This window comes from Ailuropoda melanoleuca, chromosome 8 (genome assembly GCF_002007445.2).
Source record: "Ailuropoda melanoleuca isolate Jingjing chromosome 8, ASM200744v2, whole genome shotgun sequence".
In the NCBI taxonomy this organism is placed as follows: Eukaryota; Metazoa; Chordata; class Mammalia; order Carnivora; family Ursidae; genus Ailuropoda; species Ailuropoda melanoleuca.
Genome location: NC_048225.1, coordinates 105,887,702 through 105,907,137, shown reverse-complemented (window position 1 = coordinate 105,907,137; position 19,436 = coordinate 105,887,702). Strand labels below are relative to the sequence as shown.

General features: G+C 33.7%; 1 protein-coding gene across 7 annotated transcripts in view; it reads right to left on the bottom strand.

The window, feature by feature from the left end:
* The window catches only part of KCNT2 (potassium sodium-activated channel subfamily T member 2), a 349,882-nt gene that overhangs the window by 128,688 nt on the left and 201,758 nt on the right, over positions 1-19,436 (bottom strand). For all 7 annotated transcript variants that reach the window (XM_034667169.1, XM_034667168.1, XM_034667171.1 and 4 more), the window contains exon 14: positions 3,122-3,230. In XM_034667169.1, the coding sequence (XP_034523060.1) occupies positions 3,122-3,230 (109 nt within the window). The remainder of the gene's footprint in view (positions 1-3,121; positions 3,231-19,436) is intronic.

Here is a 19,436-nt window from a genome sequence, read left to right as displayed (position 1 = left end):
CTGTCACAGAGTAAGCGTTCAATAAATAATTGTCAAATAAATGAATAAAGTAATGGATGAGAAAATTATTATTTCAAATTTTCCATATAAAATGATTGAGAATGAAATGGAGTATGTAATTGGCTCAGTGTTAGTTAACTTTGCCAGTTAGTGAGTCAACCGTTTCAAGCTGCCAGAATGGGTGATCCTCTATCTCTGTCATATTTCCTCCCTAAATTTATGAGCCCCATTTACAGCATGAACACTACCAAACAGGGAATTTTAGTTGTGATGAGGATATGCAGTTCCCAGAAAGTCCAATTTCAGCTGCTACTTTAATGAGAGAAGTTTCTGAATCACATATTTTATAATAATAATGTGCATGGTTTTGGCTCACTGATACATAATATGTTAAAATTCAGGTAAAGGGCCAACTATCAAAAAGTAATAAAAACTAACAGCTACACTACAGAGATACTTAATTTTTTTAAGTATCTTTTTTAAGTAATAATAAAATATTAAGATACTTAATATTTTTTAATAGTGCCAAATTTGCAATTACCAGATTTGAGGTCTCTCTCTAATAAGAAGCAATGACTTTTCTATTTCACATATAAATCTTAGGCTTTCACAATTATTTGCATGATTTACTATACCCCCAGATGAGATCCTTTGATTTATCTTTTATTCTTATGATATGTAACCTAATTATTTTAAAAGAGTAAATATATAATTTTAAATTAATATGTGTGTATATATGTATATATACATAAACTGTGTATACAATTTTTTAAATTAAAAAAAAACTTTTTTAAAGATTTTATTTATTTGACAGACAGCCAGCGAGAGAGGGAACACAAGCAGGGGGAGTGGGAGAGGAAGAAGTAGGCTCATAGTGGAGGACCCTGATGTGGGGCTCGATCCCACAACGCTGGGATCACGCCCTGAGCCGAAGGCAGACGCTTAACCACTGTGCCACCCAGGCGTCCCTAAATTTAAAATTATTTACATTGCTAAGAGACATAACTAGAATCAAGCTTATATTCTAATATGCAAAATATAACTGTATCTTAAGAAGTTAAAAGGCATGGTTAGACTTCAGGGAAAGCTTTAAATAGTCCCAGTTGACAATACTTTGCCCCTTTGTCATTCCCCTTCTTCCTACTTAGAAGGAGAAGAGCCTAAAGGAAAGCAGACGTTTGTGATTACAAGGAGAGAATCTTGAGGGTTAAGTCCTACAGCTAAAAATGTTAGAATTAAAAAAAAAAAAAAAGGAACAAACTAGGTGCACTGTTGAGTCAGACATGCTGCTCTAGATGTTGTTCCCAGACTTTTGCTTTATAAAATGGAGTGATGAAAAGATTCAGGAGTTATAGTGGAGATGTTTTCACAAGTCTGTGAATATGCCAAAAAGCATTAAACCGTACACTGTGGATGGGTGATTTGTATGGTAAGTGAATTATGACTCAATTAAGTTGCTATGAAGAAAGTTATTCCGGTGGACCATAGCATTTATTGTGACACTCAGTTGTGAGATAATTTTTCTAGTCAATCTTATTCATGGAAAATCCTTAATTATGTGCTAACAATGTCTTCAACAACATTATTTTCTTTTTTTAATAAGGCAAAATTCATTAAAGTATATTGGGAAAAGTCATGTTTTAAGGATCCCTGAAATGCTTTTTTAACTTATGTCAAGTACAATTTGTTCATTAGGGCAATGTTGCATGTCAATAAATAGTATTTACTAGGATTTAAACCAGTCTATAATTAATGATATATGTTAGTGTTGATAAGCCTCATTTTTATCATTTCTACAACAATAAAATGAGACTAGATATTCAATTATAAAGTTGTATGTCTGTGACAAAGAGGGCATGGCTAAATAATGAATTCTTGTGATGAGTTCTCTGAATGTCCCATTAACTGGTGTTAAAGTCATTTTCAGTGTTTTATTTAATTTCATCAAAATGCTACATACTTTCTTCAAAGAAAAACAATTTATTCATAGTCCAGTTGTATCTTTCCCATTGCACAAATTAAAGGTTTGTAAATGCATAGAATAGAGATATTTTCATTCAGAACTTTAAGAAAATTGCTCCTTGGAAAATCTTAACTATCTCAATAGAGCAGAGACATAATTAGAGAGTAAAAGCTACCTGAAAATATTGCAGGTATTTGCTATTTTCGAATTAGCAACCTACTCCATCTAGTATTAAATCCCAAAAAATTTAAAAAAAATTAAAAAAAAATCCCAAATAGAATTTTATTTCTTCTTGATTTATTTGATTTGGCATTTCACTTAAATAACTATCAATTAACTTACTAAATTTAAATAATCATATCCACAAGCACCACAGTAAAATTTATTTAGAGAATCAACATTTTGTCTAAAATACCAAATAAGGAAGAGGAAAAGGTATGAAATGCAATGTGACATTTTTCTCTTCAAATAAGAGTGGGGACTGTGTTCCCTGATTATATTTTCCCTGATCATCCAAGTCAAATACAAACTCTCTCATAGAACAAAATGGTCTGATGATATAACTTGCCCTCATCTACCTTGAAATGCATATAAAAAAGTGATTTCTTTTATACTAAATTTGCTAATTTTTTCAAATACTTTTTATTCCATAATAATTGTAAAATTTTATTTTTGAGGTCTATCATGTACATATAGTTTTGAAATAAAAACTTACCTCAGGAATAGAAAAAAAATGGCTTCAAGATCTCATATTAATGATTGTCATCCTATTTTTTAAAGTTTTTTTGCTAAGTATCTTGAAAATAGAAACAGTGCCCTAATCCTAGACCTAACAAATGATGTAGACACTTAGAATTTAGATTGAAACAAATTATCTCAAGATTAATTAGAAAAGACAGAAAGTAACTGCCAATTTTTAATATGTCTTAGAGTCATTCCTTCCCGCCCCCCCCCGCCGCAGCCCCTTAACAGTCTGTATTTGTCTGTCTGTCTAACTATCTATCCACCTGTCTGTCAGATGAAGATAACGCACACGAATACAAGTACATATCAAGCTGTATACCTTGTATTATTGTACTTCTAAATCACATGACTGCACTTATATTATTTTTTAAAAATAATTTAAAATGTATTATCTTAAAGAAAACATATACTTACTGCCCTCTAGAGGTATGAACCAGTAGTGTAATAAGTGTAGATGTTGCCGGGCATATACAGTTTAAAGCTAACATGGCGTATTTAAACTCTTCTTCACAAACAACATGATCTGTTTGAAATAAAATAGGTAAATTATTCTTGGGAGAGTAGTATTTTAAAATAATATGAAAAATAAAACAGCAAATAAAATTACAGAAGTTTCCACATAAACACACTTGTCTTCGAGATGTTTTTACATGTGCAATTTTCCCCAGGAAAAATGTTTCATAAGAGAGAGTACTAGATTATGAGTTAAGTGACCAAGAGGGAAGGGGATTCTAGCCCCAATTCTGTCTTTAATGAAATCGGCAGCCTTTGGCAAATGTTTAATTTTCTTATGCTTCATCTGTACAAGGAGGTGAGAGGGAGACAGATAGGTTGGAGTTGGAATCTGGAAAATAAATCAGAGACTGTATAAAGTCTCCTTTAATTCTGATAATTCTATGGTATGAAATGCTGTAGTATTGATTTAAAGCATTATTGATTTATCAAATTCATAGTCACACAGCACACAGAATTATTAAAAGACATGGTAGATAACATTTACATAACAGTAATAGATTTTGTACAATCAAAACAACTATGATATCAGGCAATAAAAACTAATGCTAAAATACATTTAAATTTAAATTGTACTTTGACCTCAAGACCTACAGTCATAAACAAAAGATGATAGGATTCAATCAGGCAAGATAATAAATGGCAATTGAAGTCAGTGACATAAAAACAAGAGAGTGCTAAAGATAAAGCACAGGAGAGGTTGAAGGCCACGTGAAAGGGGGGTGATGCAACTCAGCCCACGACCATTACTTTCATACAGCCATGAGGGCACAGATGCCAGATATCCAATTCTTCACAGAAGTCATAGAAAAGCGATTAAGATATTGTTTACTTTAGGGGGGAAAAAAAACCCTTCCCTTCCCAAGTAAACAATGACAGCTGGTATTAGAAATAAAGACAATGTGTAAAGTTCCAAGAAAATAAATATTCCCATAAAATAGTTTTAGCTACATTAAGAAACTGAAGGTTGAATTTGTAGGTGAGTCGGTAATCTACAGAATGAACACATTGGGCACCTGGGTGGCAGAGTCAGTTAAGTGACCAGCTCTTGGTTTCAGCTCAGGTCCTGATCTCAGGGTCTTGAGACAGAGCCCTGCATCGGGCTCCCTGCACTCAGCACAGAGTTTGCTTGAGAGTCTCTCTCTCTCTTCCTCTTCCCCTCCCCGCCCCTCAACTAAATTAATTAAAAAAAAATAGGAACGCATACCCAACATCATTTACGAAGAAACAAGAGATTACTTGGGAAATGGTGCAGCAGACGCTCCAGATAGATAAGTAATAAACTTACTTCTGGTTTTATAAGTTAGCATATGAAAGAACCCATTACTTTTTCTCTTTCTTTCATTTCCTTATTTATTTATTTTTTTCCTTTATATGTTATGGAAGAAATTGCTACAGTTACACCTCAGGATTTACTCAAAACAAACAATCAAACAAAATCAAGGATCTGCTAACAATGTCTGTCTCTCTTTTCTTTATTTTTTTTTTCAGTGTCTATTAGCCCATCAGCAAAGTATACAGTATACTGGAGGCAATATTACATATAAATACAAAATATGTTTTGCACTGTTATTATACAGTTGACCTTGAACAGCACAGGTTTGAACTGCATGGGTCCACTTACACAAACTTTTTTCAGTAAATACAGTACAGTACTATAGATATATTTTTTCTTAACTTACGACTTTCTTAATAACATTTTCTTTTCTCTAGCTTACTGGATTATAAGAATATAGTATATAATACACATAACACAAAAATATGCATTAATCAACTATTGATGTTATTGGTAAGGCTATTGATGTTATTGGTAAGGCTTCTGGCCAATAGTAGGCTACTAAAGTTTTGGAGGAATCCAAAATTGTAGCAGATTTTTGACTGTGTGGGGTGGAGCAGGTGGGGGGGTTGATGCCCCCATTCCTGTTGTTCAAGAGCCAAAAATGTATACTAAATTACCTAGTAACATAACTACTGTGTAAATTAAAAGAAAATTTATATTATTCTGTTTAGCATTGTATGTCAGTCATTTATACAAATTTAGGATGTTTGATTATTAATATTATCAATGTCAGTAGCTGGCACATAGTTATTGGTGCAAGCATCTGTCTTTTCCATTGTGTTTTTCTATGTATTTGTACCTGACTATTTACATATTGAAATACATATTCCCCTCCCTTTCTCCTTCAAATTACAATTAAAATATTTATTATTTTAAATGTATTTATATAGTTATATTTACTCTAATTTCATTCCAGGATAGTAAAAGAAGTGTTACAAAATATCTACTGTAAAAAGGACGGATTGGATCAGATTGGTTGAAAATCACTGCCTTAGATACATGACTTAATATGTAATTATCATGGGATTCCTTGTTAGATAAAAAGAAAAATCAGTATTCTTTCTTTTCCTAAAAAAGAAATTGATTTAGTCAACATAGGTGATTGACACAGGAAAAGGAATATGATAGAATATTCAACTAGATAATAATCTTCATTTGCATAAATTACAGAGAATTTTGTACAAGTTTGCACAAAATTGAAACCCACTCTGTAAAATAGAATTGAATATATCTTTATACCTCTCCTCTTAAGTGCAAATCTATGACTCCTCCTGGGACATTTTTAAAATACTAATCACTATCGCTAACCTGAATTGAAAACCATTCTTTCCTGCTACATGCCCCTCGTTTCTCAATGTCATATGACAGCCAAGGTTTATTGATCATACCACTAAGGCCTTCTCTGTCTTTCCCACCTTCTCCACCTCCATTCCACTGTCTCTACTTGCTACGGGCTTCCAATCCTTATCCATAATTTTTAAGGGCCAGCTATCAGTTTTTAGAATTAATTTTTTTTTTATTTTTAGATTTTAGAAAGGCAATGTGCTTCATCTACCAGACCCTATGTCTAGGGAGGAACCTATGCTTTAACATACTATTATTTCTGTAGCTAAATGTGTGAATATTTATACTAAGTGGAAAAAAGAAAAATTCAGTGTGGGAACTGCCACCAAATAATTTCAGATCAGGTCAGATTTCACCACCAACAGAAGTACTTCTGCTTTTCTTTCTTTCTTTCTTTCTTTCTTTCTTTCTTTCTTTCTTTCTTTCTTTCTTTCTTTTTCTTTCTTTTTTTCTTTTTCTCTCTATTTTTTGGGGGAATTTTCTGGATTTTGGAATTATGGCTAAAGGATTGTGAATCTTTATTCAAGCTATGACTATCTCTCACCTAGACAAATGTTACAGCTTCTTAATTGCTCATCATGTCTTCCAATTCTTCAGCATTCTGCCTATTACCCGTTCCAATACTGTGCTGCCCAATTAGAGTTGCCCTGCCATTTATGGCAGGGCATATAAATTAATTAATTAATATATATATAGATTATAAATTAATTAAAAATATAAATTAATAAATTACATTTACATATAAATGAATTAAAATAAAATACAAATAAAAGTTCATATAAATTTACATATAAATTAATTAAAATAAAATACAAGTAAAAGTTCAGTTCCTCCATCTTACTAGCCATTTTTTAATAGCAATAAAGTGCTCAATAACATTTGTAGTAACTGCCTACAGTATCAGACAATGCAAATACGGAATATTTCCGTTATCACCAATAACTGGCCAGTGCTATTTGATTAGCCAAATGGATTAATGACTTTCCATAAATCCTAAAGCTTATAGGATATATTTCAAATTCCTTAAAATCTCATTCATACACTGGCAGAATTTGGGTAACCTTACTAACATGCTATATCACCTTTTCATGGCTTTGCTTAGCCACATTGCTGCTAAAATTGCTCATCTACAGTAACAGGAGAGGAGGTAGAACATATGGGTGTACATGCAGGTTGATAGGTAGATGTGTAGGTAGAAGTTTATGAAAATTTTGTCTGTCTTTCTGTGGTTCTGTTTTCTTTGTGAAATTGGTGGAAATGATAATTAAAGAAGAGGTTAGAAGTAAGAGGAGAAAATACGGCGTAGTTGCCTAAGAGAGTGAAAGAGGAAACAAAACAAAGACACAGAATGATGTTTGGCAGCTCATGAACCCGGAGAAATCAAGGATCATGAATTTAAAGTGGGAATTGTAGGCAGGCTGTCTTTTGTTATTTTGTTTCTTCGGGCCACATTCAAATGCATGGAAGTAAACACCATCTTCTGTCAAGAAGACAGAGCATTCACCACCAGCAACTTCTGACAAACAAGTCTAACTAATGGTAGAAGGTCAATGAACAGAGGATGAATTAAAATAATGGCTTATAATGGTGTGTTATGGAATTCGAGCAGGTTAAGAAGAGAAGACAGGATCTGCAGTTGACAATAATGGTAAACGTTTGGTAGAATCAATGAATTTTAAGTCCCATGTAGTCAAAAGATAGTTGGGGTTCCATACTAGAGGATGTGAACTGGAGTGATAAGAGGCAGCAGTCAGAAACAGGGTCTCCAGGAACAGAGATTATGGAGGAGTCACATTAACAAGTAACAACATGATCTCTGCGGAATGCCCCTCTAGAAGTGGGTGCTGAGATAGGAAAATTACAGGTATTACGAGGTCTCTGCCATTCATGTCTGACAGGATTTCATCATTGCTATGGACCCATGACTGCTGTGTGTCTCCACTTCTTCCTTTTTCCAAACACCAGTGTTTTATTACAATTCTCTTGTTTCACTATTTTATATTCATATGCAATCAGGTAGAAGTAGCTAACTAATTTATTAGTGTGTGTGTTGCCAGACCATGAGGAACCACATCTAGAACTGTCTTTGCATTATCCAGATATCCTGGACTATAAGTTGGATGTAATAATTGATACAGATCTGTGGAGTATTTTTCATAATAATGGATGAGTCTCTCAATATATAGGGAAAATATTGTACATGAACCCTTAGGTGGGTAAGGATTTAAACTGTGGCTGAAACTACTATCACCCATATTCATTCTCTCCTGCTTCCTTTCAGTAATAGAAGCTCTTATTTCCTCTCACCCATCCCCAAATTCTAACTGGGTGCATGGCTGCCCAGGTAGAAATTACATTTTCCAGCTTCGTCTTAGTTAGATATGGTCACCTGCCGAGGTTTGTCCAGCTTCTGTATTATTTTTTTGCGGACAAAACCACTTTCCCTAAACTCTTTCCTTCTTGTTGGTGAGACCACATAATGGCAAACGCTCAGTTTTGATTATGCAGACAGAGACAACTCCTTAGCAATGATAAAATCAGTCCATTTTTTTCCTTTATGGTTTCTAATTTCCCTCCCTTGTTGAAGAAAGCATTTCCATTTCCTCTTTCAAAATTATGTGCATCTCAGATCTTCTTCTCATCCTTTTAAAGTTTCTGTGTATTTGTTTTGATTTAGATCCTTCTTGTTTGTGGCTTGCTGTTAAAGCATAAACACAGGAGATCAAGTGATATCACCACTGAGTGTGCCAAGCCATGGGCAAATATTGATCCCTCTGAGCCTAATTTGCCTTATTTTATAATGTGAATAATAATAGTATGTGCCTCATAGGATTTTCTGAGAAGAAAAGTAGACAATGAGTATAAAATGCTGATCAGAATTCTAAGCAAGTATATATCCTCACAGTCATGTTTATTAAAAACAAAGACTTCATAAAGTATCTTGAAATAATGCCAATAGTACATTTTAAAAATGTACACAGCAAAACAATATAACATAAATGTATCGTTCTGGAATTAAAACACAACTCTAGTTTTATAAAAATGCTGATTTCTGCACGTATGCTCATATGCTCACATGTATGTCTGAATAAGTACAAAAAATTCTAACAGCAGGCATCAAACTATTAACGGTAACTACCTCAAGAAGTGAGCAAATTTTCAAAAACAATGACTTTTAAAATAGTAGGACTCTGTGAGATTCTTTGTTTCTTTTTAATTGTTATGTTTATTATTTTTAATGTAAAGGCTTTTAAGATAAGCGATTATAACTAAAGAGACAAGTTTATAGATATGTATGAAGTTTTCAAGTTCCTTTTACTTTATAGAAAATAAAATTGTTAATTACATTTTAACAAGTCAGAGCCTTTTTTAAAAGTCTGCTTCAGTATTTTCTGAGCTCTTGTATAAGATTTAAAATACTAGAAGCTTCTTCCATGCAGTTGCTAGGTAACAGGTCTTTGGAAAGCAGTAACAACAGAGGAGAGTGCACTAAACCAATGTACGGTTGTGATTTACAGAAATCAAATATCCTTCTTGGAAAAGAGCTTTTAAACAGAAACACAAAACAAGATAAATTTTTAAAACTGAATGTTATTTGTTTTTATTTTATGGGGATAAGTTTATTACATTGACTAACTGAACAAATTATGTTATAAAATCTCTCACATATTCTTTGCTTATTAGACTGTTTATAAGCATGAGTGGGTCGATTGCTATGAAAATTGCTTTTTTTTTCTTAGAGGAGAATGGATAATCTCTAGCAATTGAGCTTTATTTTGACCCTGTCACTTTAATCAATAGAATAACCAATTGGTGTGTGCATGTGTGTGTGTGTGTGTGTGTGTGTGTGTGTGCTGTATGTGTATGTGCATGCATACACATGCATGATCACACAACAGAGACTTTTGCCAATTCCAGGATAGTGAGCCGTTCAACCGTGAAATGTCTAAGAATAGGTTTAAGTAAACCTTTAAAAGTCATTTAGTTTCACAGGATCTAAATATAAGAATGCTTATTAAATATACAGAATTCAGCTCCATTTGAGATTGGCAATATCCTATAAAACAGATTAATTGCACCTCAACAATACAAAGTATAAAAAGCTGCTTGATTTTCTAATTGCTTGAATCCTTGAATTATTTTAATGCTGCAATTTTTTAATGTACCCTATTAATTAAATGCTCAGGAGAATCAAGTTTCCTGTATTCCAGAGCAAAACAGTTTAATTCTATTAACCTCTCTTTCTTTGAAACATGTCAGAAAAACAGTAGTCTTAATATTTTTTGAAAAATTATTGTCCTCAGGACTCTTATTTCTTTAGGTTCTAACTAAAAGTATTCTCTCCTCACTAGCTCATGATAGTTATTGATATCATTAGAGCTAAGAATACAGTTATTGAATCATCTTAGTAGTAATAATACCAAACAATATTTTAGCTTTTATGCTAAGTGATTCATATGTATGTGTGTATATACACACATTATTAAACCTCACAAAAGCTTGATGATGTATATTGTGTTAAAGCATTTTCAGATAACAAATCAGATGTTCAGAGGTAAAATAACTTGCCTAAATCCATTATTAATTTAAATTCAGACTACTGAGAGAACTTTATAAAAATTATACAACTTAAAAATTGATTAACCAAACTCATTAAAATAAGTGATCCATTTAGTGGTTTTCCCCTCTTCTGAACCCATTTTAAGGATTTCTGCTTGCTACCAAATGGACAAATGACTGAAATAGCCACTAAATTAAACTGATTACTGAAAAAATACACCCACGATGTTCCCCGAACACCCATCATTTAATGAGGCAGTTTGGAAGCAATGAAGTCAAACTTGACCTTGAAATCAATTTCGTTACTTTGCAATCACACACGCAAAAATTGCAGCTAAACTAAAATGATTTGAGTCAAAGGGATTTGGAAAGATCTCTAGATTCATTAGTAGCAAATAGACTGTTACTGCGATAAATGTTACAAAAAAAAATAAATGCAGGTATTATAAGGGGATACAAAAGGACACTTTTCCTGCCCTAGAGTAAATAAAAAAAAAAAGCACCTCCAAGGAAGTGATGTTTAAACTATGATTTTAAGGATAATTAAGAATAAGTTATTTGAATGGTGAAGAAAGCGGACAGAAATAATTTTCTTTAAAATAAAATCAGAGAGGGGCGCCTGGGTGGCTCAGTCGTTAAGCATCTGCCTTCGGCTCAGAGCGTGATCACAGCGTTCTGAGATTGAGCCCCACATAGGGCTCCTCTGCTGGGGGGAGCTTCTTTCTCTCCCACTCCCCCTGCTTGTGTTCCCTCTCTCGCTGGCTGCCTCTCTCTGTCAAATAAATAAAATCTTTCAGAAAAAATAAGTAAATAAAATCAGAGAGGTAGAAGGATATTTAAATTTTTATGGAAATTAACAACTAAAAAAAGTCTAAATATTAAGGAGAGAAAATATTACAAAGTTGCTAACAGAGCACAAAGCACTGGGATCCACCATAGAGATGAGAAGAAAATTGTATCATAATAGAAGGAAAGCAGGAAGTGCTAAGTGAAAACGGAGCAATATTTAGAAAATATGATAGCCAAAAATTTGAGGACATTTTCATTTATTGGCCTCAGAGAATTAGGAAAAATGAGATAATGTTTGAAATTGTAACTGCAAGAGCAGAGAGTATTTTGATAAGAAAATATTCCACACTGTTAAGGGCCTCTCAGCTGCCCAGGTGAGTTTGTGGTAACGTGAATCTGACCCACTAAGTGATTTTTTTTTTTTTCCAGCAGTGCTCAGCCAAGGAGCAGGAAAAGAGGATCCATTTATGTAGGATTTTGTTTGTGTATGTTTCTTTCCAATTTGGAGCCATAAAAAAATAAAAACAAAATAAAATAAAAACATAAAAAAATAAAAAATAATATGAGTTTGGTTGAAATGATAGCCCATAGATTTCAGGTTGCTTAGAGAGGGCAGAAGAGAAGAAAGGAAGGCAAGGCCCAGGGAGAAGCCACACTGATGATGCTTTAGAGCAATGCTCCTCAGCTATTTGTGATGAAGAACCAGTGTTTTCTTTCCTTTTCTTAATTTCCAACCCACTGCAGACACATACATAGTTCTATTGTGCATGACTGGTATAGAATTCAGGCCATGCATGACTCACCTATGATTTTGATATGAGTCTACTTGTTTTCCAAAGAGACAACACGCTGATTATGCATGTTGGATGTTACAGTGATGTCAAATTGCTATCAAAGTTGTTAACAGCTTAATCTGAATTGCTGTACTTATTTTGTAGCCTAGCAAAAGTCTGTAGATTGAAACTGGTCTTTGAACAACACTTCGAATAGCACTGCATTTAAAGTCTTCATGAAGCAGAAGGAGGGCTGAATAAGTAAATAGAAACGAGGAAGATTGATTTTGGATACTGTGAGGTTTGAAGAGTATAAATAACATGGAAGTATCTGGGATTATGTCAACGTCCAGGTATATACTCTATTACATATTTTTTTCATTCTAAATCTCAGAGAATTCTTGTCAATTGGAAAATGGGTCTTCTGAATCAAGCATTCTATGAAGTTTAAAATATAATATGTTAGCACTTGTAAAAATTCAAGATAAAGTAGGAAAATGTTGCAAATGTTGTCTTGTGCTCGATTTAAAGGATGATTAGAATCAGAGTCACAGGATATAAGTCTGAATCCCATGTCTTTAAGCATGTAGTCTTTAGGGAACTGTGCTTAGTATCATATTAGACAAATACATATAGCTATTTACATCTGTCTTATAAAAATATAAACTTCAGACTGAAATAACTCAGGGCAGCATGTAGTAAACTACAGAGTCTCATACCAAGTAAACATTTTTGTTTTATAAAAATAAAGAGTTAAGTGGAAATAGGAGCTTATATGAGTGCACATCTTTCCCTTACCAATTAGGGAAGATGCTACAATTTACCTGATCCTCCCAGACAAATGACAACCCATAGCCATATTTATAACTGTTATGTCTGTGACAGTTGTTTTTCAGTAGTGTCATTACTCTGGACAAAATTGCAAAGGAAGCTCTCACCTCATCACTTGCATTACACATTTAGTACATACTTACTAGCAACTGCTTGCCTTTTGACAGTTTACCATAGTAACCAAAATTTCCCTTTCCTTCCAAAATGTTCTTACCAAATCATACATGATAGAGAGATAGACAGATAGACAGACAGATAGATAGATAGATAAATGCTACTGTCCACTAGATGCTCATCTAACAATCTGAACAAAGTAAAAGTAAAGTACAAAAGAAGAGTTAAATTCCAGTTTTACCAGGAGACATATGTAACTTAAAAGGAATTCCTCAATGCAAAGGGAGTTTGATTGAACGGGTAATTGAGCCAAATGTTACGTCTAACTGAGTCCTTGCCTACTTGGATGTTCTTCCTTAATATCACCAACTTTCCACCAAGCAGCCCCCACAATTCTTCAACATAATATTCATAGCAACAGATTCCAAGAAATAAAGTTGGCTGGGCATTTCAGTCATTCACTATCCACACACTCTTTTTTACCTTAAGGGATAATTCCCTTAAAAATGCTACCTTAAAGAAAATAACTTTTGTAATAGTAAACTGATTTGAAGCATTAAAAGATTAATCCACTGATAATCTAGAAGCAAAAAGCACAAGAGTACAAAAAAAGAGATAAAACTTTTGTTAGTTAAAAGCACCATAAATGCAATCCAAAGACAACTTGCAAACTGAAAAAAAAAATGCAATTTTTAAAATGTCAGAATGTTCATAATTTTAGAATATGAAAAACCTCTATAATTCACTAAGAGAAAAATAGTCATCTCTGTAGAAAATAAGAGTACAGGGATGTATTTTATATATGAATGAACACACAAATTAAATGGGCAATAGATACATGAAAATGTGCAACTCTTTTAGTAATCAAAAACTGAAAATTAAAATGAACTGCTAGCGACAATACCATGTATCTCTTAAAAGCACACATTTTGGAGACAGAGAACACAGATTAAAGGCCTGGTTCCACCACTTAGTATGGCATCATCAACATTTCACTTATCTTTGTGTTTCCATTTCCTCATCCTCAAAATGAGAATACTGTTGACCCTTGAACAACACAGGGGTTAGGGATGCCAATCTTATGCATAGATGGCAAATGCACATAGAACATTTGACTGCCCTAAAACTTAGTCACCAATAGTCTACCATTAACTGGAAGCCTTGCCAATAGCATAAACAGTCGATTAATACATGTATTGTATATTACATATATTATATACTGTATTCTTATAACAAAATAAGCTAGAGAAAAGAAAATGTTATTAAGAAAATGATAAGGAAAATACAATTACAGTACTATACTGTATTTATTGCGGAAAAAAATGCACATATAATTGGACTCCTGCAGCTCAAAGGCATGCTAGTCAAGAGTCAACTATACTAGGGGCGCCTGGGTGGCACAGCGGTTAAGCGTCTGCCTTCGGCTCAGGGCGTGATCCCAGCATTATGGGATCGAGCCCCACGTCAGGCTCCTCCTCTATGAGCCTGCTTCTTCCTCTCCCACTCCCCCTGCTTGTGTTCCCTCTCTCGCTGGCTGTCTCTATCTCTGTCAAATAAATAAATAAAAAAAATCTTAAAAAAAAAAAAAGAGTCAACTATACTAATAAAATCTGTCTATGGTAGGAAGCCTCCTGGAGCACGAATGGTTCTCATGTCCTGGTATTCACAGAATAGGGTTGATCTGTGTAACGAATAGGATATTGTGGAAGTTACAGGGTGGGACAGCCAGGGCTATGTCACAAAAGACATTGTGGCTTCTGCCTTGCTCTCTTTTAGGTCAATGTTTTCTGGGGGAAGCCAACTGCCACATCATAAGGACACTCAAGTAGCCCTAAGGAAAAGTCCAAGAGGTAAAGAACCATGTGAGTAAAGAGTGAGCCACACAGGGAGCAGATCTTCCAGCCCAAGTCAAGCCCTCAGGTAACCGTAGTCCCAACGGACGCCTTCACTGCAGCACCATAAATATACTGATTATTACTTCTCTCAAATTCTTGACCCACAGAAACTGTGAGATAATAAATGTTTATTGTTTGCACCACAAAGATTTGGGGTTGTTACACAGCAATAGACAACTAACACATTATTTTATAAGGTTGTGATGAAAAGTAATTGAGCTAATCTACAAAAAGTGCTTTAGAACAGTAGTCTGGGGCACCCAACTAGCTCAGTCAGTTAAGCGTCTGACTCTCGATTTTGACTCAAGTCATGATCTCAGGGTTGTGAAACCAGGCGTGGAGACTGCTTAAGATTCTTTCTCTCTCTCTCTTAAGAAAAAAAAAAAAAGTAGTCCTTGCACATAGTAAGTGCTTTATAAATGTTAACTGCCACTATTAGTATAACTATAATAATATAATAAAAATAATAATAATAAATATAGTTCTTAATATTATTTTTCATTTGCCCAAGTGGCAAGAGTTAAAGGAATATTGCCCGTTTTTGCAGAAGTAAGTTATACATTTCTGAATAGCAAATTGGCATTGTGTATTGAAAATCAGAAAAGTTAAAACTAGTGATGTACTATATGCTGACTAACTGAACATAATAATAAAAAAAAAAGATTACTAAAAAAAAATCAGAAAAGGACACATACTATTTAACTTAGACATTACACTAGGTAATCATCTAAAGCTTACGACACAAGTTCAAGAAAACCTCTTATATGATACTGAGTATTTATTTATTTATTTATTTATTTATTTATTTTTTATTTATTTATTTCAGTCCTGGACAAAACTGAGTCAGAGTGAGCTGAAAAACAAAGAATACTGAATACACAACACAAGGAGGAACTGATTTCATCAAAATTACTAATCTACGATTTCAAAATATTACAAATTTCTTTCCCTTATTTTCAAACACATACACTTCCAAAATTTGTTGGAAAGAACTTATCTCAGCTCATTACATTCACCTTGGTGATTTTTAAAAATTGCTATCACTTTTTAAATTTGCCTTATTTTTCATTCTTCATTGGAAGCTGAGTTAACATTCAAGAAGGAAGTAGCCACTGACTGATCATCAGTTTTAGTCTCTGTGAATACAGGGATACAGCATAGCTGATGGCTTAAATGAGGACGTGACACCAATGAATAACACCAGTTACTGTTATATTAAAAGATTAAATGGCATTTGTCATGGGTTATAAAATAAAACAATATGCCAATGGCGCAATTTCATAAATTCATATACACTATCTTTTACCAACCTAATGATATTTTAGTGCACATAAACACATTATTATAGTCTATACAAACATAACTCCTGGTCATAATTAAGTGAGTAACACATTCCCTGCTTAGATATTATCATTCACTAATGTTTTCATGGCATTAATTACACTTGATAACTTGGACCTTGTGGGAAAAAAATGTAAACATGTAAAATCTATAAATAAATTTAAAAACAACATTATTGTAAAATCACCGTCTAGCTAGTATTATGCTTCTATATAAAAATGAAATATAATTCAGTATACATGAATTTTATATTAATAAAATTGTTACCCTACTTTAAGGAATTCCATATCTTACTTATTCCATTTGTATTGACCTTCATTTTAATATAATTTCTAGTAAGGACTCTGGTTGGATAATACATGTACACAGCACATCTATGCATCTCATGTATCTAGTCTCATACAGCTAGACATTTTGCTTCTTTCTACATTTATTATAATAATAAATAAAACTGCAATAAATGTCCTTTTACTTAAATGTTGTGTGCAGCTCTTATTATTTCCTCATGAAACCTTCATGTAATTGTGTAAACAGATGTTAGTGCCTACATGACTAGTGAAGGAGACAGACAAGGGAGAAACACAGTAGGAAAGAACTGGGTTTTCCCTACAAAGGCAGAAAAACTGTAGATTTTTTTTCCTTTTTCATTATTTCATATATTGTTGCACATTTATATTTTACTGAGTTATAGTAATACTTTTGAACATTGTTACTGGATCTTATAAATTTTTAAAACTTATATTATAGCCTGTATACTTTTAGTAATAAGATACTATGAATCGAGCACTGTGCTTGTCACTGAAGATATAAAGCATTTAAGAAACTCATATTCTAGGGGTGCCTGGCTGGCTCAGTCAATGGAGCATGCAACTCTTGATCTTGGGGCTGTAAGTTCAAGCCCTGTGTTGGGTGTAGAGATTACTCAAAAACAAAACCTTAAAAAAAAAAAAGTATCTATTCTAGAATTAAACCAACATCTAAGCAACTACAAATCAATTCGTAAACTGCTATGATACAATTTATATGAAATGGGAGGATATACAAAAAAGAGATTAAGGTGGCAAAAATAAAATGATTTCTCACTTTCTTTGGTTCCCACAGTCAATTGATTATTAGATCTAAAAAATATATCTGAAATGATTCATGAATCTGTTCTCACTCTCCACATCCATCATCACCACTCTGGATCAATCCCTCAGTCTCTCTCACCTGAATATTCTAATAGCTAGCTACATAATCACTCCTGTGAGGCTCTTTGTGTCCTCTCCACTGTACTCCATGTTTCCCCTGGAGTTATTTTATTATCTAGTTAAAATGTTATGCCTTTACCTATAACTGTCACCAGTCGCTCATTACTTCTCCAGCAACATTCCAATTCATTAGTAAAGCCTAATCCACAGTCTCTCTCACACATTTGTGTGTGCACAGTATGATCTCATGTAGTCTGTTTTGAGGCAATGTTAGATAAACATCCCATGATAATGTTCTAGCGTTAGGATACTATAATATCCTTGTATTAGGATCTCATTCTTTCAGGGTTAAAAATCATATTTTAAGAGACTTTTCAATACAAAAGTAATTACTCTGGGGATAAAGATATTATATTAAATCATGAAAACTTTACCTAAATAGGTCTATCAGATTGACTAAATTCATCAATCAAAATCTGATGAGACTAGCGCATAATTGGAATCATGAGTTTTGATGTATATGGAGGGTGGCAAGGGCAGGGGAGGAGGATCATAAGGTCATAGCTGAAGCTCTACACGGAAAGAAAAGGCTCTGTTAGAGTGGAATTCTTGGGCAGAATGTAAAAGTACACTGGCTCACTGGTTAAAAAAAGGGTGAGGTAAAGAAAATGAGAAAATCTGCCATTAGAACAGACAGCTAGTCCATCTGATTTATCATTATACCACTGGTACCTAGACTAACAAATTGTTCACAGTAGGACTCAATAAAAATGTTTTGAATGAGTAAATGAGAGTGAAAGAGGATAAATCTGTTCTTCCTTATAAATCATTGTTATCAAGAAACTACGTTAGACTGAAAATCATAGACCTAGGATGTGATAGAATATGCCTGGCACTTTCCAAAGACAGAAGAGATATGTTACTCTGGCTTTCAGAACCATGAAATTCAGTCTTGGAGAAATACAGGACTATAAGAAAATTAATGGAGAAAAACATAAAGATGCTTTAATTAAATTTTAAGTGGTCCACAAGAAAATGGTTTGAAATACCTAATGTTCAATGGCAATTTAATCAAGTGTCAAAGAGAACAAACAGGAAAGCTGGTTTGGCAATTTAATAGACACATATTAAAATTTTAAAAGCTACAAAAAAAGTAAAGCAAATAAGTTACTGATTTTTATTTATTAGGAGGAATGAAAGAAAAGAAAATATTTCACTTAAAAAATAATTCACACCGGGGCGCCTGGGTGGCACAGCGGTTAAGTGTCTGCCTTTGGCTCAGGGGGTGATCCCGGCGTTATGGGATCGAGCCCCACATCGGGCTCCTCCACTATGAGCCTGCTTCTTCCTCTCCCACTCCCCCTGCTTGTGTTCCCTCTCTCGCTGGCTTTCTCTCTCTCTGTCAAATAAATAAATAAAATCTTTAAAAAAAATAATTCACACCAATGTTAATTTTTTAGCTGTGATTAAATGAATCATGGTTATATAAGAAGTTAACATCCTGGGAAGCTGTGCGATGTGAAGGGTATATGGGAATGCTCGGTCCTGTCTATACTAATCTTCTATCTAAATTATTCCAATAAAAAAATGAAAAAGCAAATGCAATGAAAAATGAAATATTGATTTTTTAATTATTTATTTTTTTATTTTTTAAAGCTTTATTTATTTGAGAGAGAGAGAGAGGGAGAGAGAGAGAAAGAGAGCAAGAGAGCATGACCAAGGGGAGGGGCAAAGGGAATGGGAGAAGCTGACTCTCCACTGAGCAGGGAGCATGACTTGGGTTCCATCCCAGGACCCTGACATCATGACCTGAGCAGAAGGCTTAACCAACTTAACCAACTGAGCCATCCAGGTGCCCCCAAAATATTGATTTAATACTGAATTGTAAAAATACAACTAAAAAAGACATTTTGGGACAATTGCCAACATTTGAATACGAACCAGAACCATGAAATTATTTAACACTCTTAGGGATGAAAATGTTATGCTGGGTATATAGTAGAATGTCATTCTTTGGAAAAGCATGCTGAAGTTAAAAAT